This window comes from Prinia subflava, chromosome 24 (genome assembly GCF_021018805.1).
Source record: "Prinia subflava isolate CZ2003 ecotype Zambia chromosome 24, Cam_Psub_1.2, whole genome shotgun sequence".
NCBI classification, from domain to species: domain Eukaryota; kingdom Metazoa; phylum Chordata; class Aves; order Passeriformes; family Cisticolidae; genus Prinia; species Prinia subflava.
The window spans coordinates 2,136,624-2,156,838 of record NC_086270.1 but is presented as its reverse complement, the minus strand read 5'-3'; the positions used below and the strand labels follow the sequence as shown (position 1 = coordinate 2,156,838).

Here is a 20,215-nt window from a genome sequence, read left to right as displayed (position 1 = left end):
TTTCCCCAACCTAAACCCATGAATTTGAATCCTTTCGCACCTTTATTCCCTCTCTCCCTCCTTGGTGATTCCTGGGGTTTTTCCCCAACCTAAACCCATGAATTTGAAACCATTCCCACCTTTATTCCCTCTCTCTCCTTGCTGATTCCTATTTCTCTTTCCCAACCTAAACCCATCAATTCCTACATTTAATCCTGCTCTCCCTCCTTGCTCATCCCTGTTTATTTTTCCCCAACCTAAACCCATGAATTTAAAACCATTCCCACCTTCAATCCCTCTCACCCTCCTTGCTCATTCCTGGGGTTTTTTCCCAACCTAAACCCATGAATTTGAAACCATTCCCACCTTTATTCCCACTTTCCCTCCTTGCTGATTCTTGTTTTATTTTTCCCCAGCCTAAACCCATGAATTTGAATCCTTTCGCACCTTTATTTCCTCTCTCCCTCCTTGGTGATTCCTATTTCTCTTTCCCAACCTAAATCCATCCATTCCTACATTTAATCCTGCTGTCCCTCCTTGCTCATTCCTATTTCTCTTTCCCAACCTAAACCCATGAATTTAAAACCATTCTCACCTTTAATCCCGCTCTCCCTCCTTGCTCATTCCTGGGGTTTTTTCCCAACCTAAACCCATCCATTTGAATCCTTTCCCACCTTTAATCCCTCTCTCCCTCCTTGCTCATTCCTGTTTATTTTTCCCAACCTAAACCCATGAATTGGAATCCTTTCCCACCTTTATTCCCTCTCTCCCTCCTTGCTCATCCCTGTTTATTTTTCCCAACCTAAACCCATCAATTTAAAACCATTCCCACCTTTATTCCCTCTCTCCCTCCTTGCTCATTCCTGGTTATTTTTCCCCAACCCAATCCCATCCATTTGAAGCCATTCCCACCTTCAGTCCCGCTCTCCCTCCTTGCTGATTCCTGGGGTTGAATCCTTTCCTACCTTTAATCCTGCCCTCTTTCCTTGCTCATTCCTGGGTTTTTTTCCCAACCTAAACCCATCCATTTGAATCCTTTCCTACCTTTAATTCCGCTCTCCCTCCTTGCTGATTCCTGGGGTTTTTCCCAACCTAAACCCATCAATTTGAAACCATTCCCACCTTTATTCCCACTTTCCCTCCTTGCTGATTCCTGGGGTTTTTTCCCAACCTAAACCCATGAATTTAAAACCATTCCCACCTTTATTCCCACTTTCCCTCCTTGCTCATTCCTGGGTTTTTTTCCCAACCTAAACCCATCCATTTAAAACCATTCCCACCTTCAATCCCTCTCTCCCTCCTTGCTGATTCCTGTTTATTTTCCCCTCCCAGCTGCCGGGATGTCGGCGGACGGCGCGTTCGGCGCGGCGGGGAGCAGCGACGCCCAGCAGAGCCTTCAATCCTTCTGGCCACGGGTGATGGAGGAGATCCGAAACCTCACCGTGGTGAGACCCCTGGGATGAGGAATTCCCAAAAAAACCCTGGAAAAATCCCTGCCAGAGCTCGGCCTCAGCGAGTTCCTGCTCTGGCATCCCCAAAATCAGGGGTGTCTGTGGGGTTTAAATGGTTTGAGATCCCCCCGCCCAGCCATGGGAGATAATAAATGAAATAAAATTAGGGTTAGTAACCCTAAATAAATAAAATTGATTTATTAACAAAAATTATTAATAGAATTAATAAAATTATTTATTATAAATATTAAATAAATAACTATTAATAACTATTAATGGCTATTAATAACTATTAATAACTATTAATAAATATTAATAAGTATTAATAAATATTAATAAGTATTAATAAATATTAATAAATATTTGTGCTCGGCCATGCACAACATCCACATTTTTCTTCACTGGAAGGAAGCACAGAAGAGAAATTCAGAATAAAACTCAGCATTTTCATCATTTTTTCCCCCTCTTTTGTTTCCCTAACATCCTGCAGTGCTTTTTCCCCAGAGAAATGACTTTCCCATTATTTTCTATGACATTTTTGTTAAGAGAAGATGATTTTTTAAAAAAAAAATCATCAAAAAAAGTCTTTTGTGAGTTGGAATTCTGCATTCCTGATGCAGTGGGATGTAGCCTCAGCTTTTCTCTCCTTTTTTAAGAGGTTTCTGGCAGGAATACACTGAATTTATTTCTTTTAATTCCACTTTTTGGCTTCAGGGAAGGGAGAAGCCTCTTGGTGTTTTCCTGAGCTCAGGAATTCTCTCCAGGGAATGTGGGGGTGCAAATTTGGGCTCAGGGACTGGAAAACAGAGAGAAATCCACCTAAAAACATAAAAATGATCTTTTAAACCAGGTTCTTGCAAGGTTTTTAACACCCAAATTGGGATTTGGCAACAGAGAAATACAAATAAAGGCAGGATTTCATCCAGCTCTTGTTTATCTTTATTTTCTCCTGGGATTTTTTTGTAAATTCCAATGGTTTCTGGGGCCCAGGAAACGTAATTGAATTAATTTGTTTCAAATATAAATAGGTGGATAAATGTGTGACATGTGAAACATTCTGTTCTTCAGGAAAACTTGGAAGTGAAATAATGAATATAAATGTCTGATAGAAGAAATATATCAATATAAAACACAAAAAAAAGAGATTTTCCAGCCCTCAGGAGGAGCTGCCACACCTGAAAGAGAATAAATCTCATTTTAGCCAGTTCAGTTGTAGAAAACAATGATTGATTCAGCATTTTTAACCTTTATTTTCAGTTTATATCAATAAAAAGTCTCTCAAATCTCTCTGCAGAAAGACTTCAGAGTGCAGGAGCTGCCCCTGGCTCGGATTAAGAAGATCATGAAGCTGGATGAGGATGTGAAGGTACAGTCAGGGCTTTGACCTGCAATTTAGCATCCTTTTCCTGCATATTTTACCTATTGTTCCTTAAAAATCATTATTATTGTTATTATTAGTAGTATTGTTATTATTATAGCTGTTTTTAGCTAAATCCCCTTGGCCTTTTCCTGGATATTTTACCTGTTGTTCCTTTAAATAATAATAATAATAATAATAATAATAATAATAATAATAATAATAATAATAATAATAATAATAATAATAATAATAATAATAATAATAATAGCTGTTTTTAGCTAAATCCCCTTGGCCTTTTCCTGGATATTTTACGTATTGTTAATAATAATAATAATAATAATAATAACAACAACAACAATAAAAATAATAATAAATATATTATATATATTATATATATATTATATTATATTATATTATATTATATTATATTATATTATATTATATTATATTATATTATATTATACATTATATTTTATAATTATAATATAATTATTATAATTATTATATATAATATAATGATAAAATATAATATAATAATATAATATAATGTAATGATAATATAATAATAATATAATAACATATATTATTATATGTTATATATTATTTTATATATTATGTAATATATAAAATAATATAATATAATTATTATAATTACAATAATAATATTATAGTTATTATTATCGATAATAACATTATACGCATTATATTATTATATTATTAATATATAATATATCATCATACATCATAGTATAATATATTAATATATTATTACTACATTATAAATATTTATACTAATTATTAAATAATAATATTTAACCACCCAGCTTCCACTCCATGCCATGAAATTCCTCTTTGCACTGTTAAAACCGAGTGGTAAAATTGAAAATAATTTGATTTTTGGCAGATGATCAGTGCAGAGGCCCCTGTGCTGTTTGCCAAGGCTGCCCAGATCTTCATCACCGAGCTGACCCTGCGGGCCTGGATCCACACCGAGGACAACAAACGCAGAACCCTGCAGGTGAAACAGCTCCCAGAAATCCCAGCAGATCCCAGAAATCCCTGCAGATCCCAAAAAATCCCTGCAGCTTCCAAAAAATCCCAGCAGCTCCCAAAAATCACTGCAGATCCCAGAAATCCCTGCAGATCCCAAAAATCCCTGCAGATCCCAAAAAATCCCAGCAGGTTCTCCCAAAAAATCCCAGCAGATCCCAAAAAATCCCAGCAGCAGCTCCCAAAAATCCCAGCAGCAGCTCCCAAAAATCCCAGCAGCAGCTCCCAAAAATCCCGGCAGATCCCAAAAATCCCAGCAGATCCCAAAAAATCCCTGCAGATCCCAAAAATCCCTGCAGATCCCAAAAAATCCCAGCAGATCCCAAAAAATCCCAGCAGCTCCCCCAAAAAATCCCTGCAGATCCCAGAAAATCCCAGCAGATCCCAAAAATCCCTGCAGATCCCAAAAATCCCTGCAGATCCCAAAAATCACAGCAGCTCCCAAAAAATCCCTGCAGATCCCAAAAATCCCTGCAGATCCCAAAAATCCCAGCAGATCCCAAAAAATCCCAGCAGACCCCAAAAATCCCAGCAGATCCCAAAAATCCCTGCAGATCCCAGAAAATCCCAGCAGATCCCAAAAATCCCTGCAGATCCCAAAAATCCCTGCAGCTCCCAAAAAATCCCAGCAGCTCCCAGAAAATCCCAGCAGATCCCAAAAAATCCCTGCAGCTCCTAAAAAATCCCAGCAGATCCCAAAAATCCCAACAGCTCCCAAAAATCCCAGCAACTCCCAAAAAATCCCAGTTTCTCCCAAAAATCCCACTTTCTCCCAAAAATCCCAGCAGCTCCCAAAAATCCCAGCAGATCCCAAAAAATCCCTGCAGATCCCAAAAAATCCCTGCAGATCCCAAAAATCCCTGCAGATCCCAAAAAATCCCAGCAGATCCCAAAAATCCCAGCAGATCCCAAAAATCCCAGCAGATCCCAGAAAATCCCAGCAGCTCCCAAAAAATCCCTGCAGATCCCAAAAATCCCTGCAGATCCCAAAAATCCCTGCAGATCCCAAAAATCCCTGCAGATCCCAAAAAATCCCAGCAGATCCCAAAAATCCCAGCAGCTCCCAAAAATCTCAGCAAATCCTCAAAAATCCCTGCAGATCCCAAAAAATCCCTGCAGATCCCCAAAAATCCCTGCAGATCCCCAAAAATCCCTGCAGATCCCAAAAATCCCTGCAGATCCCAAAAATCCCAGCAGATCCCAAAAATCCCAGCAGCTCCCAAAAATCCCAGCAGCTCCAAATCCCAGCAGCTTCTCCCAAAAATCCCTGCAGCTCCCAAAAATCCCAGCAGTTCCCAAAAAATCCCAGCAGATCCCAAAAATCCCTGCAGATCCCAAAAAATCCCAGCAGATCCCCAAAATCCCTGCAGATCCCAAAAAATCCCTGCAGCTCCCAAAAATCCCAGCAGCTCCCAGAAAATCCCAGCATATCCCAAAAAATCCCAGCAGCTCCCAAAAATCCCAGCAGATCCCAAAAATCCCAGCAGATCCCAAAAAAATCCCAGCAGCTTCTCCCAAATCCCAGTAGCTCCCAAAAAATCCCAGCAGATCCCAAAAAATCCCAGCAGCTCCCAAAAAATCCCAGCAGCTCCCAAAAAATCCCAGCAGCTCCCAAAAAATCCCAGCAGCTCCCAAAAAATCCCAGCAGCTCCCAAAAAATCCCAGCAGCTCCCGAAAAATCCCAGCAGCTCCCAAAAATCCCAGCAGCTCCCAAAAATCCCAGCAGCTCCCAAAAATCCCAGCAGTTCCCAAAAATCCCAGCTTCTTCCAAATCCCAGCAGTTCCCAATCCCAGCAGCTTCTCCCAAAAATCCCAGTTTCTCCCAAAACTCCCAGCTTCTCCCAATAAATCCCAGCAGCTCCCAAAAATCCCAGCAGCTCCCAATAAATCCCAGTTCCTGTTTCCACAACCCCGGGCGTGTTTTGTACACAGCAACTTTGTACAAAGCACTTAAACCACGTCTAAAAGGCTTTTTTTCTTCTTAATTTAATTAAAATAAACCCACCCAAACACGAATCTCCCCCCTCAGCTGCTGGGACAGCTCTGTGCAGGTGCAGCTGTTGAATTTCTGCTTGAATTTTGTTTTTATTAGTTGTGATCTAAACTTGGAGAGGTTTCGTTTGTGGTGGTGAAAATAAAAATACAACAAAATCCAGATTGTTGCCTCTTGTAGCTTGAGAGGCCCTCAATAATATTTGTTTCAAATAATAATAATAATATATCAATTAATGTTTCAAATAATAATAATATATATATTTTTTTTTTATATTATAAAAAATAATAATATATCAACTTTTTTTCATGGTTGAAGAGGAAAATGTAACTTTTAAAGGATTTTTTTTGAGGAAAAAAAAGAAGATTTTCACTTTTAGTCTTATATATTGAGCAGAAGTGCTGGAAAATGCAACAAGCATTAATTCAGGCCCTCAGGTCAGGGGAAAAATCAGAATATTCAGGCCCACATCAGCTCTCCTGTCCCTGGGCAGGAATTGCTGATCCAGGGGTGGGCACCCATGCCTGATATCCATTAAATTACATTAAAACCTTTTTTATTACACATTTTCCTCAGCACAAAACTGAATTTCCACCAGCTGCAGGATACATTCCCCTCTTTTTCTCTCAGCTTTAAACCCCTCTAACTTCATTTATCCAGTGCCCAAATACTGAGGAATGTTTTTCCCTGTGTTATTCCAGAGGAATGACATCGCCATGGCCATCACCAAGTTTGATCAGTTTGATTTCCTGATCGATATCGTCCCCAGGGATGAGCTGAAGCCACCAAAAAGGCAGGTGAGAAAAATTAATTAAAAAAATTAGGGAATTTTTTGTCCTTTCCTCAGCCTCTGATGAAAAGAGAGGTGATCAAGCAACACAGATTGAAACATGAGGTTTTTTTATTTACTGTGGTTTTCAGGTTCTTAAATTCTTAAATTTCAGGTTCTTAAATTCTGAAATTTCAGGCTCTTAAATTCTTAAATTTCAGGTTCTTAAATTCTGAAGTTTCAGGTTCTTAAATTCTGAAATTTCAGGTTCTTAAATACTTAAATTTCAGGTTCTTAAATTCTGAAATTTCAGGTTCTTAAATTCTTAAATTTCAGGTTCTTAAATTCTTAAATTTCAGGTTCTTAAATTCTTAAATTTCAGGCTCTTAAATTCTTAAATTTCAGGTTCTTAAATTCTGAAATTTCAGGTTTTTAAATACTTAAATTTCAGGTTCTTAAATTCTGAAATTTCAGGTTCTTAAATACTTAAATTTCAGGTTCTTAAATTCTTAAATTTCAGGCTCTTAAATTCTGAAATTTCAGGTTCTTAAATTCTGAAATTTCAGGTTCTTAAATTCTGAAGTTTCAGGTTCTTAAATTCTTAAATTTCAGGTTCTTAAATTCTTAAATTCCAGGTTCTTAAATTCTTAAATTTCAGGTTCTTAAATACTTAAATTTCAGGTTCTTAAATTCTGAAATTTCAGGTTCTTAAATACTTAAATTTCAGGTTCTTAAATTCTTAAATAAAAACAAAAACCATAAATAAAAATCATTAAAAATAAATAAAAATCATAAATAAAAATAAAAATCCACTGGGTTTTATGGAAGCAGAGCCTGAGTGGAGGATCCACACAAGCCTGACCAACAAACCAAACCCACTCCTGAACACTTCTGATCCCAAATGGTGCCAGTGGAAAAAATTTAACTGGGAAAAAAATGGATTTATCTGCATTTTGTGACTCGTGGGTTGAAAAAATCCCCTTCCTGCATCCTTTGGGGCAGTCAGTGCCTCTGTAAACATCCTTGACTGGAAGCTGGAAGGTGCTGGAAGGAGCTTTCAGTCGGATGTTTACAGCAGCAGGCTGCTGCTCTCAGCTGAGCTCCAGGGATTCCTCATCCTTTATCCTGAAAATTCCCTGCTGGATAAAAATTCTGGGTTCCCCCTCAAGGCCCTGTTTGGATAATTTTGCTCCTTGCTCGTGCAATCCAAAAAAAAAATCAGATTATTGTTTAAACAGCTCATTTCTGCTACGTCTGAAGGTTTGCAGCGTGGAAAAATCCGGGTTATCCCTAAAAACTGAGGAATTTGGGATCCTGTGTAACATCTTGACTTGGATATTTATCTTTGACATGGATTTTTTTTCTCCTATTCCACTGTAAATCCCGGATAGCGTGGAAAATTCTGAGTTATCCCTAAAAACTGGGGAATTTGGGATCCTGTGGAACATCTTGACTTGGATATTTGTCTCTGATGTGGATTTTTTTGTCTCCTATTCCACTGTAAATCCTGGATAGCGTGGAAAATTCTGAGTTATCCCTAAAAACTGGGGAATTTGGGATCCTGTGGAACATCTTGACTTGGATATTTATCTTTGACATGGTTTTTTTTTTTTCCTATTCCACTGTAAATCCCGGATAGCGTGGAAAATTCTGAGTTATCCCTAAAAACTGGGGAATTTGGGATCCTGTGTAACATCTTGACTTGGATATTTATCTTTGACATGGATTTTTTTTCTTCTTTTCCACTGTAAATCCCAGATAGCGTGGAAAATTCTGAGTTATCCCTAAAAACTGAGGAATTTGGGATCCTGTGTAACATCTTGACTTGGATATTTGTCTCTGATGTGGATTTTTTTGTCTCCTTTTCCACTGTAAATCCTGGACAGCGTGGAAAATTCTGAGTTATCCCTAAAAACTGGGGAATTTGGGATCCTGTGTAACATCTTGACTTGGATATTTATCTTTGACATGGATTTTTTTTCTCCTATTCCACTGTAAATCCTGGATAGCGTGGAAAATTCTGAGTTATCCCTAAAAACTGGAGAATTTGGGACCCTGTGGAACATCTTGACTTGGATATTTGTCTCTGATGTGGATTTTTTTGTCTCTTATTCCACTGTAAATCCTGGATAGCGTGGAAAATTCTGAGTTATCCCTAAAAACTGGGGAATTTAGGACCCTGTGTAACATCTTGACTTGGATATTTGTCTCTGATGTGGATTTTTTTGTCTCCTATTCCACTGTAAATCCCGGATAGCGTGGAAAATTCTGAGTTATCCCTAAAAACTGGGGAATTTGGGACCCTGTGGAACATCTTGACTTGGATATTTATCTTTGACGTGGATTTTTTTTCTCCTTTTCCACTGTAAATCCTGGATAGCGTGGAAAATTCTGAGTGTTCACAGAGCAGCATTCCCATGTGGAGCTGGATTTTGTGCCTGGAATTGTCCTCGTGGTGCTCCTGGAGTGACAATAAAGGCAGGGAATAAGGAATTCACACTTTGGAATGGTGCCCTGAGCTGGGTTTAACTTCCCATCCTGATCTCCAGAAGGTCTAGAAAATAAAGAAAACATTTTTCCCAAATATTGGAGATTCCATCCTGCTGCTCCTGGGGTTAAAATCAGCGTGCCAGGTGTGCTGGGAACTAATATAAAATAGAAATATCAACGTAAATCCTCCTGATTTCCCCCAAACTCATTAGTTTGGTGTTAATTAAAAAACAAAACAGCCCCCACAGCTGCTGTTCTTTAACTGGAGTTTCTTTTTCGGCTGGAATCATTGAAATTTCCATTCTGGCATTGGAAATCCACTTTTTTTATTATTATTTTTCCCCTTGAGGTGCCTCATTCCTGTACTTCTCTATTTTTAGCAGTGCAAACTAAAAAAATGCTATTTTTAGCATTTTTTAGTTTGGGAGGGAGAGCATTCCCTGCTTGATTCCCATCAGGACACTGCGATTACAGAACATCCAAGCTCTGAAATCCAAGGAATTCCTGGAGTTGGAGCACCTGGAATTCTGTGTCCTGCTGATCCACCCCAGCCAGGAAATCCCGCGGATTTCTGGGTGGAAATGAGGGTGGGGAATGTTCCTCACCATCCCCAGGAATGCTTTTTCCAGCAGGAAAATTCAGTGGAGAACTAGATGCCCCTTAGGAATGTAGGTTAAGGATTTAGAGGGAAAATTACAGGGAAAATCATCTGGAAAAGTGGCTAAAATCCTCTGGAAAAGTGGCTGCCTGTGCCTGGATTTTATTTTATTTCTTGTTTTTTGGCTAGTGTTACAATCTCTATTTTTTATCTTATTTGAGAAGCAGTGTCAGTTCTTGGAAGAGCTGGGGATGAAATCCTGGTGTTGTGATGCTTTGGGAACTCCAGCTGTGGCTTGGAAATCAAAGATGGCAAAAGCAGATTTGGGTTTAAAGCCATTCCTGCCTGTGGCAAACGGGATTGGACCTGGGATAGCTGCTCAGAGGAGGACTCAATTCCCTTAATTATTTCAGGATTCAGCAGGAATTGGGGATTGGAGCACTCCAGAAATAACCTAAGGACCGGGCTTAGAGCAGCCCCAGCTCCTCAGTGCCTGTGGCTTCACTGCAGACCTGCCTGGTGAAAATATATTTGAATTTATTTTTACCCCTTCCTTCAGAGGAATGAATGAGGGGAATGGGAACAGCAGGGAGCTGCAGGAGTGGGAAGTGTTGTGATGATGTTTGCCCTGAGAGCCAGGCTCAGAGTTGGGGTTTTTTTACAGCTGAATCTTTAGGATGTGATTTTCTGCTGGGAAACCTCCCAGGAATAACTCCTGAGTTGTTCTGCTCCCCAAAAAACAGCTCCAAAGCCAACAAACTCCTCACTGCAGCCCGATACCCACCCAGCCACGCTCCTGTTTAATGTGAATTTTCCTTTTCCTGCCCAGCTGGATGACTGGAAGGGGAATCCATGAGCAGAGCTCAGAGCAGCAGGGATTCCAGCAGGAATGTCCCATGTTGTAGCACGTGTAAACATCCTACACTCTCAGCTGTGAACTCGAGGTGGCTGGGAGAGGATTGTTTACGCCTTCTGCCATGGAGTGAACGTCTGGGAGCTGCCTCTGCCCACATCCAACTGCTCTGGGGAGCTCGGGAGTTCCGATCCTGGAGCGTTCACATCCCGGAATCTCTGAAAATCCTGGAATGTCGCTGGTCACGAGGGGCTTTTCTCTCCTGAGATGAAAAGAGGGGGGCAGAGCAGAGCCTCTGGTTCTTCCCACAGCAGGGAAGGGCTGCCAGCCTGGAAAAGCTGGATTTAAACAACTCCAGGCACGACAGTGAGCATCAAATCCACGACTTTTGTTCCCAGGGCTCGGTGTGGAGGGTTGGGAACCAGCTCAGGAGAGGGGTTGGGTGACAGAGGAGGCTCTGTCACTTCTCCTGGGGTGTTTGCAGTTCCTCCTGTGCTGGAATTCACCCATGAGGAGATTCATTCCAGTTCAGCTCTGGGAATTTTATTCATTTCCTCCTCCTCACGGTGACTCCACAGTATCCAGACTTTATTGGGAACGCTCCCGATTTCCACAGAGCGGAATAAACGGGGTTTTATCAGCTCAAACTGACTTGGCTGAACTGTTCGTGATGCCTTGGGAAGGCTGAGCTGGAGCAGAAACTGGGCAGAGCTGGAGAATAAAGCAGAGATTTATTAAAAGCCTTTAAGGATCCACCTTGGGCAGGACAAGAGCCTGGCCAGGGCTGCACCCAAGGTGGACCCAAAATGGGCACAAAATGAACCCAAAATGGGCACAAAAATGGACCCAAAATGGGCACGAAATGGGAAAAAATGGACCCAAAATGGGCACAAAATGGACCCAAAATGGGCACAAAATGGGCACAAAAATGGACCCAAAATGGGCACGAAATGGGAAAAAATGGACCCAAAATGGGCACAAAATGGACCCAAAATGGGCACAAAATGGACCCAAAATGGGACACAAAATGGGACACAAAATGGACAACTGGTCAGGAGGTCTTAGATTTTTATAAATTTTGGTCTATTTGCATATTGGGGTTTAATTGTCCAATTCCAGCTGCAGGCTGGGAGGTCCCATCCTTCTTGTTCCTCCCTCCAGCCCCCCTTGTTTGTGCTTTTGGGCTGAAAGTTGTCCTTGGTGTGCAGCAGGAGAAGGATTTGTTTTGTGTCCCTGCTGTGTGCAGAGCTGAGTGAGCCTGAGTGTGAGCTCAGAGCTGCACAGAGCCTGAAAACACAGAATTAAAACTGAAGGCCTCATTCTGAGTGAGGTGTTGAAGCTCCTTTCCCCGGGCTGTGTGTGGGGGGTGTTCCCCGGCGGGGCGGGTGCGGCGCTCCCGTGCCCATCGCGGTGTTGTCCCCGCAGGAGGAGGTGCGCCAGGCCGTCACCCCCGCCGAGCCCGTGCAGTATTACTTCACCCTGGCCCAGCAGCCGGCGGCAGTGCAGGTGCAGGGCCAGCAGCAGGGCCAGCAGACCACCACGGCCACCACCACCATCCAGCCGGGCCAGATCATCATCGCCCAGCCCCAGCAGGGCCAGGTGAGGCGGGACGGGGGGAGGAGGGAAACCCTCGGGGGTGGAGGGCTCAGGAACCTCAGTGACAGCGTGGAAATCGTGGGGTTAACCCATGGGCTGGGTTGAGTTGGGTTGGGTTGAGTTGGTTGGGTTGGATTGGATTGGGTTGGGTTGGGTTGAGTTGGGTTAGGTTGGGTTGGGTTAGGTTGGGTTGGGTTGGGTGAGTTGCATTGGGTTGGGTTGGGTTGAGCTGGGTTGGATTGGGTTGGGTTGGGTGAGTTAGGCTGGGTTGAATTGGGTTGGATTGGGTTATGTTGGATTAGGTTGAGTTGGGTTGGGTTGAGTTGAGTTGGGTTGGGTTGAGCTGAGCTGGGTTGGGTTGGGTGAGTTAGGTTGGGTTGGGTTGGTTGGATTGGGTTGGTTTGAGTTCAGTTGGTTTGAGTTGGGTTGAGTTGGGTTGGGTGAGTTGGGTTGGGTGGGTTGAGCTGAGCTGGGTTGAGTTCAGTTGGGTTGGGTTGGATTGGGTTGAGCTGGGTTGGGTTGGGTTGAGCTGAGTTGGTTTGAGTTGGGTTGGGTTGGGAGGGAAGGAAGGAACATAAATCTCACCCCGTTCCATCATCAAGGACCTTCCGCTGTCCCAAGTTGCTCCAATTCTTACCTGACACATTTCTGTGGGGCAGCCTCAGCTTTTCAGGGCCAGATGTGGCTCCTGGCTCAGATCCTCCAGGAAAGTTCCTCACCCAGGCTCTGAGCTCCATCTGTGGTGATTTAATCCTCACAATTCGTGGGTGTAGGACAGGCTCAGCCTGCCCCAGCCCCAGTAACAATCCATGGGTGTAGGACAGGCTCAGCCTGCCCCAGTCCCAGCAGCGAGCCCTGGGTGTAGGACAGGCCTGTCCTAACCCCAGTAACGAGCCCTGGGTGTAAGACAGGCTCAGCCTGCCCTAACCCCAGCAATGAGCCCTGGGTGTAGGACAGGCCTGTCCTAACCCCAGCAATGAGCCCTGGGTGTAGGACAGGCTCAGCCCGCCCCAGCAATGAGCCCTGGGTGTAGGACAGGCCTGTCCTAACCCCAGCAATGAGCCCTGGGTGTAGGACAGGCTCAGCCTGCCCTAACCCCAGCAATGAGCCCTGGGTGTAGGACAGGCCTGTCCTAACCCCAGCAATGAGCCCTGGGTGTAGGACAGGCTCAGCCCGCCCCAGCAATGAGCCCTGGGTGTAGGACAGGCTCAGCCCGCCCCAGCAATGATCCATGGGTGTAGGACAGGCTCAGCCTGCCCCAGTCCCAGCAGCGAGCCCTGGGTGTAAGACAGGCTCAGCCTGCCCCAGCAATGATCCATGGGTGTAGGACAGGCTCAGCCTGCCCCAGTCCCAGCAGCGAGCCCTGGGTGTAAGACAGGCTCAGCCTGCCCTAACCCTAGCAATGAGCCCTGGGTGTAGGACAGGCTCAGCCTGCCCCAGCAATGAGCCCTGGGTGTAGGACAGGCTCAGCCTGCCCCAGCAATGATCCATGGGTGTAGGACAGGCTCAGCCTGCCCCAGCAATGAGCCCTGGGTGTAGGACAGGCTCAGCCTGCCCCAGCAATGATCCATGGGTGTAGGACAGGCTCAGCCTGCCCCAGTCCCAGCAGTGATCCATGGGTGTAGGACAGGCTCAGCCTGCCCTAACCCCAGCAATGAGCCATGGGTGTAGGACAGGCTCAGCCTGCCCTAACCCCAGCAATGAGCCATGGGTGTAGGACAGGCTCAGCCTGCCCTAACCCCAGCAATGAGCCATGGGTGTAGGACAGGCTCAGCCTGCCCCAGCCCCAGTAACAATCCATGGGTGTAGGACAGGCTCAGCCTGCCCCAGCCCCAGTAACAATCCATGGGTGTAGGACAGGCTCAGCCTGCCCTAACCCCAGCAATGAGCCATGGGTGTAGGACAGGCTCAGCCCACCCCAGCCCTGCCATCTCCCAGATTTCCCACCCCAGATCCTCACCCCAGTCTCTTTTCCCTGCAGACCACCCCCGTGACCATGCAGGTGGGCGAGGGCCAGCAGGTTCAGATCGTGCAGGCCCAGCCCCAGGGCCAGGGCCAGCAGGCTCAGAGCGGCACAGGCCAAACCATGCAAGTGATGCAGCAAATCATCACCAACACGGGGGAGATCCAGCAAATCCCGGTAAGATTCGGCCAGAGGAAAGGTGAAAAACCCCCCTGAGCAAATCTGTGAGCGTGAGGCTTTGTCTCTGTTTGCTTTGTTAACTGGCAGAGGAGGTTTGGATGGAGTGGTGTGGTTCCTGCACTTAGGAAAACCAACCAAGTGTGACATGAAGGGGGAAATAAATCTTAACTCATTTAGTCCAGACTCATTGCCCACCCCAAAAACCTTCCCCTGAGTGAAGCAGTTGTGATTAGGAAGCAGTAAATCAAATATTTCCTGGCTAAACCTCAGTTTTTTCACCACAGCCTGGTTTGAATTAAAAAAAATTCATTTCTTTTGCCTTTACTTGGTTGTGCCTCTGCAATTTGAAGTCATGACCTGGCAGGCTGAGTGGGAAAGGTGCCATCTGGGAGTTATTAATAAACTTTGATGTTAGGAGAAATATTTCTCCAAAATATTTGGAGCTGCTTGGAGGAATGGCTTTGTAGAACCAGGAGATCCCTCCTCACTTTTCCATCAGCTTTAAAAATGGGATTTTGGGTGCCAAACATAACCAAAACTTTTCTGAAACGTGTCCTAAGTAAACACAGCAATCAAAAAAGTCACATTAACTTAGAGGCTGTGGCTTTTGGTTCCCAGCTGGAAAATATCACACCTGTTAGAGAAAAAAGAACAATAAAAATCAGACCCCAGAGGTCACCCAGGGCCAGCCATTTCACTTGGATTTGGGTTTTTTCCTGTGAAATCGGAGCTTTCACACGTTTTGCCTTTCCAGCCTTGCTGAGCTTCCCTCTGCTCGTGCTGTGCCAGAACATCCTGGAAAGGGTTTGGGTTGGGGGAGCTGCCAGGTTTTTCCAGCTCTTTCCATCTTTTGAGTCTTCAGCTGACTCCTGCTGCCTTGAGGTGTTGATCAGGAAGGAAGAAATTCCCAAATTGGCTATTTTATTACCAAAACCCCTTTTTCTTTGCATTGTCTTGTCCATTTCTTTTCTTTCTTTTCCGTTTCTTTTTTCTCCTTCTTCTCCATCTCTTTTTTTCCTCTTCCTTGTGAAAATCTCTCTGTTCCTCAAAGAATTGTGGAAGGAGATCTCCAGTGAAGAAAAGAATAGCTGAGATTTGTCCTCAGAGAATTTTGGAACTGCAGAAAGGAGCTTGGACATCTCTTGGGAGAAAAAATTCCTTTCAAAGGAGCTGCTCAGGACCAAAACCTCCTGAAGAAAATCCAGGAGGATCCTTGGGGAATTTATCCTGTGTTTTTGGACAGCCTGGATGGGGTTTAGGGTCTTCTTTTGACCAGGAATTTGCTTTTTCCTCCCTCTTTCCTGGGATTGGGGAAGGACAGGGAGCTGTGGCTGCTCCTCAGGAATCTTTTTGGGCATACCTGGATCTCTGACAGCTCCAAGGCTGCAAACCAGCAACGTGGGAGCAGTGTGGGATGGAATAATCCCAATTCCCAGCTCCCCACCCAGCAGAGCTCCTCTGCCTGCAGCCAGGAGAATTCTCCTCTTGAAAAACCACAGTTGGTGCTGAAGGAACTTCCAGCAAGAGAAATAAAATAAAACTTGGAAAAAAACGTGGATTTAGCTCCACAGAGTTCCATGATCTGTTCTGCTCTTCCTGCTTTGCTTTCTTTATTTTTTTTCTCTTATTTCCTTTCTCTTTTGGCACGGTCAGAGCCATCTCCTGACAGCTCTGTGCACTCTGAGAGCTCAGCAAAGAATTTTGGATCACCCAAAACCAGAATTAGAAACTCCTGAAGCTGGAAATGCCTCTGGAGTGTTGGGAGCATCTTACTCCTGCTTTTCCACATGTCCCTGTTGCTCTTTATTCCAGAAATAACGTGGAAAAGTGAATTTTATTTCTGAGCAGACAAAAGCTGGAAGTGAATCCATCAATTCAGAGATAATTGTTTGGCCACGTGAATTTGATGTTAAATTTAATCTTTATCTTACCCAGATCTCTCAATTTGGGCAGGTTCTTTGGGGCTTCCTCTCCTTGCTGGAAGAACTTTTCCCAAATCTCTTCCATCATTTAATCATGTAATTAAAACCTGATCCCTCAGCATAGAAAACTTGACCTCCCTGCAGTTCTCAATGCAGAAACCAGTTTTTCTATTGAAATTTTGTTGCTCAGAGGGAGTTTATTTGCTCTTGAAATAATTTTGGAGCTTTCAGACACAAAAGGGGGAGTTGATGGCTTTTGTGGAAATGCCAGGACACGTTCCAGGCACTTGTTTATCAGTCAGCAATTTTTTTAGAGTGTTCTGTGTGTTCTTTCCCCTTCTTAAAAAGAAAAAAAAAAGTGTTTTTTTATATAAAATTACCCTTAAACTGTGAATCTCAAAGTTGTAAAGTTAAATAACAAAAGGAAAATCCAGCAGTGATATCTGTGACATTTTTATTCTCTCAGGTGTGTATTAACAATGTTACCTGTATTTTCTTCCTGTCCCACATTCCCAAGCATCCAACCTCCCAAAACCAGGGGATTCAGGGACTAAATTTGGGGATTTAGGGACTAAATTTGGGGTTGAATCTCTCACACCAAGCACTGACACCAAAAAAATCTGAGCCTCTGCCAGGTGGGGCTTGACAGGTGCTGGCAGAGCCTTCAGAGCTTCCAAAAATACCTCTGGGCTTTGCCATCTCTGCTGGCTTTATTGATGGGGAAAATTCCTGTTTATTCCTTAATTTTTGGCAGGGATATGATTGATAAAGGTGCAGGATATGATTGATAAGGGTGCAGGATATGATTGATAAGGATGCAGGATATTATTTGGTGCTGCCAGCTCCTTACAGCTGATGTGAAATTCTGCCTCAAAGGAGTGACACTTAAATTTTGTGACCAAAAGTTCTCCCAAATCCCTGAGAAACCGAGCCATTAATATGCTTTAGCTACTAACTGACCCCTCCCAGCCTGGAAAAAAACCAAAATAAAAGGAGGAATGTGGTGCCACAGGAGCTCTGTGCCCTGGGGTTTTGCCTTTAGTGCCCCTTGCGGTTCTGAATTCCTCAGAGCTCCCGGGGAAAGCTCCCGGTGTAACTCCAGGAGTCGAGCAGGGAATTTTGCTGTGTGCTGAGGGTGCAGAGTGACCTGTTTCATTTTCTTTCCTGCCCCTTCCACCCGTCTCCAGGTCCAGTTGAATGCTGGCCAGCTGCAGTATATCCGCTTAGCCCAACCCGTGTCAGGCACCCAGGTAGTCCAGGGGCAGATCCAGACGCTTGCAACAAATGCACAGCAGGTAATGCACTCCACAGGGCTGCCTCCAAGGCTTCCTCCCCAGCTCCTGAAGCTGCAAATCCCAGGGGATTTCGACCACCTCTAGGACTCCTACTTTTCTTTTCTTCCTGGTTTTTTCAGAGTTTTTTTTTAATAAAAAACGAAGGAGCGTAGCGGGAACCTCCTTTAGGTGTCGGTGAGAGGTGCATGCTGAGCTTGTGTGCGTGTGTGTGGCTCTGGTGGAGCTCCCGCTGCTTCTGAGCTGCTTGCAGGTGACATTTTGGGTGACATCAAACCTTCTCTTTCCTTCTCCTTCTTGCCTGGGTGAGGGAGGAGCCGTGCACAACGTCGGGAGCAGCGCTGAGGCCGAGGGATCCTGCTCTGCCTTTCTCGGGGCAGGCAGAGAGGACGTGGTTTTGGGGTCTGCAAGGACCTGGTTTTGGTCTGCAAGGACCTGGTGTTGGTCTGGAAGGACCGGGTTTTGGTCTGCAAGGACCTGGTGTTGGTCTGGAAGGACCTGGTGTTGGTCTGGAAGGACCTGGTGCTGGTCTGGAAGGACCTATTTTGGTCTGGAAGGACCAGGTTTTGATCTGGAAGGACCTGGCTTTGGTCTGGAAGGACCAGGTTTTGATCTGGAAGGACCTGATTTTGGTCTGGAAGGATCTGGTGTTGGTCTGGAAGGACCTGGTGCTGGTCTGGAAGGACCTGGCTTTGGTCTGCAAGGACCAGGTTTTGGTCTGCAAGGACCTGGTGTTGATCTGGAAGGACCTGGTGCTGGTCTGCAAGGACCTGTGCTGGTCTGGAAGGACCAGGTGTTGATCTGGAAGGACCTGGTGTTGATCTGGAAGGACCTGGTGTTGATCTGGAAGGACCTGGTGCTGGTCTGGAAGGACCTGGTGCTGGTCTGGAAGGACCTGTGCTGGTCTGCAAGGACCTGTGCTGGTCTGCAAGGACCTGTGCTGGTCTGGAGGTGTGTTTGGCCTGGCGGTGTCGGTGGCTGCCGTTCCTCTCGCGTTGGGGTTCTGGAGAAAGCCAAATGGCCTGCCCAGGCAGCAGCAGGACGGTGTCGGTGGGGCTGTGACCCTCAGGGAAGGGCTGGCAGTGATCAGCTGCTCTTATCTCTGTAGATAACACAGACAGAGGTGCAGCAGGGGCAGCAGCAGTTCAGCCAGTTCACAGATGGACAGGTAAGAACTGGGGGGCACAGGGGGCACAGGGACTGTCCTAAACCTGCATTTCCCTCCTGGCCTGCAGCTGGAGGAGGGAATGTTGTGCCAGCCTAAATCCAGGTGGATTCTTAAATGTTCTGCTGCCTTTGCTCTGAATTAATTCAGTCCCTGGCACTCGGGGTGAAATCCTAAATCCTGAGCAATTCAGGAATAAAAATTTTAACATCTGGATGTTCCACGAGTATCAGAAATCACGAAATGCTTTGGGTTGGAAGCACCTTAAAGCTCATCCACTTCCAACCACGTGAGGGACACCTTCCACTATCCCAGGCTGCTCCAGGCCTGGCCTGGGATAATTCCCAAGGATCCAGGGGCAGCCAGGGCTGCTCTGGGAGATCAGAGCAGGGCAGAAAGGAATTCCCAGCAGGAGTTTGGTGGGATTTTCCCATACATGAACCTGGACCTCAGGAATTCCCAGCAGGAGTTTGGTGGGATTTTCCCATACATGAACCTGGACCTCAGGAATTCCCAGCAGGAGTTTGGTGGGATTTTCCCATACATGAACCTGGGCATCAGGAATTCTCAGCAGGACTTTGGTGGGACTTTCCCAGATGTGAGCCTGGGCATCAGGAATTCCCAGCAGGATTTTGGTGGGATCTGGCAGCAGATTTGGTGGTGGGTTTGGTGTTTTGGGGTGCCGAGCACTGACGCAGGTCCCCGTGTCCCGTTGTGTGTCCACAGCAGCTGTACCAGATCCAGCAGGTGACAATGCCAGCGGGCCAGGACATCACCCAGCCCATGTTCATCCAGTCCACCAGCCAGAGCTCGGACACCCAGGCCACGCAGGTGACAGGGGACTGAGCAGGGACACGGGGACCCGTCCCCAAATCCACCCCCGGGCACCTCTGCCAGAGGAACTCACCTGAGACTGAGCCCGACGCCGGCTCTGCCACCTCCACCTCGCTCTGCTGGGTGTGGGAGCACCCACAGAATCCACAATATCCAGCAGACTCTGCCAAGAACGCAAGATTTTTATTTTCCAAACCAATCTTCGTGTGTCCGGCTGCTTTTCCAAACCCTGGGAGAACCAATCCGAAGGGATTTGGAGCATCTCGTTGAACAAATGTGGGAAATGTTTTTTATTTCTAGGAGAATCCTGAGGGTACTGCTCTATTCCTGCTGTTCTGTTTGTATTTTTATTTTTTTTTCCTGTGGATAGAGCTAGGTTTGGTCCTCCCATCTCAGTGGGTTTTAGGGAATTTTGGGGGGGAGGGAGTGTGTGTGGTTTAGATTTTTCCCTCCTGCCTCCTTTTTTTGAAGCATTTGCTGTATGCAGGGAATAGGAGGAGGAGGAGGAATTGAAGTGAAACAAAATTTTAAAAAAACCCCAAACATTCCTTGTATTATGATTGTATTTTCTAAGGGCAAAAATCCTTGAATTTGGCCTCTGGATTCCAGAAAAACCGACGGAATCTGGACAAAACCCCCTCCCTGCTGTTACCTGTTCTGGCTTTGGTCCATGCATGTAATATAAGCCTCATAAAAGGAAATAAATTTGCTTTTGTCAGA

At 45.0% G+C, this 20,215-nt stretch overlaps 1 protein-coding gene across 6 annotated transcripts in view; it reads left to right on the top strand.

Moving 5' to 3' along the window:
• The window catches only part of NFYC (nuclear transcription factor Y subunit gamma), a 33,628-nt gene extending 13,413 nt beyond the window's left edge, over positions 1-20,215 (top strand). For 2 of the 6 annotated variants that reach the window (XM_063418828.1, XM_063418827.1), the window contains exons 2-10: positions 1,312-1,424; positions 2,725-2,796; positions 3,695-3,808; positions 6,535-6,630; positions 11,969-12,142; positions 14,121-14,279; positions 17,392-17,499; positions 18,605-18,664; positions 19,388-20,215. In XM_063418828.1, the coding sequence (XP_063274898.1) occupies positions 1,320-1,424; positions 2,725-2,796; positions 3,695-3,808; positions 6,535-6,630; positions 11,969-12,142; positions 14,121-14,279; positions 17,392-17,499; positions 18,605-18,664; positions 19,388-19,507 (1,008 nt within the window). In that variant the 5' untranslated portion in view covers positions 1,312-1,319 and the 3' untranslated portion in view covers positions 19,508-20,215. Of the gene's footprint in view, positions 1-1,311; positions 1,425-2,724; positions 2,797-3,694; positions 3,809-6,534; positions 6,631-11,968; positions 12,143-14,120; positions 14,280-17,391; positions 17,500-18,604; positions 18,665-19,387 lie in introns of those variants that run through there. The other 4 variants (XM_063418826.1, XM_063418830.1, XM_063418829.1 and 1 more) reach the window with 4 other exon arrangements.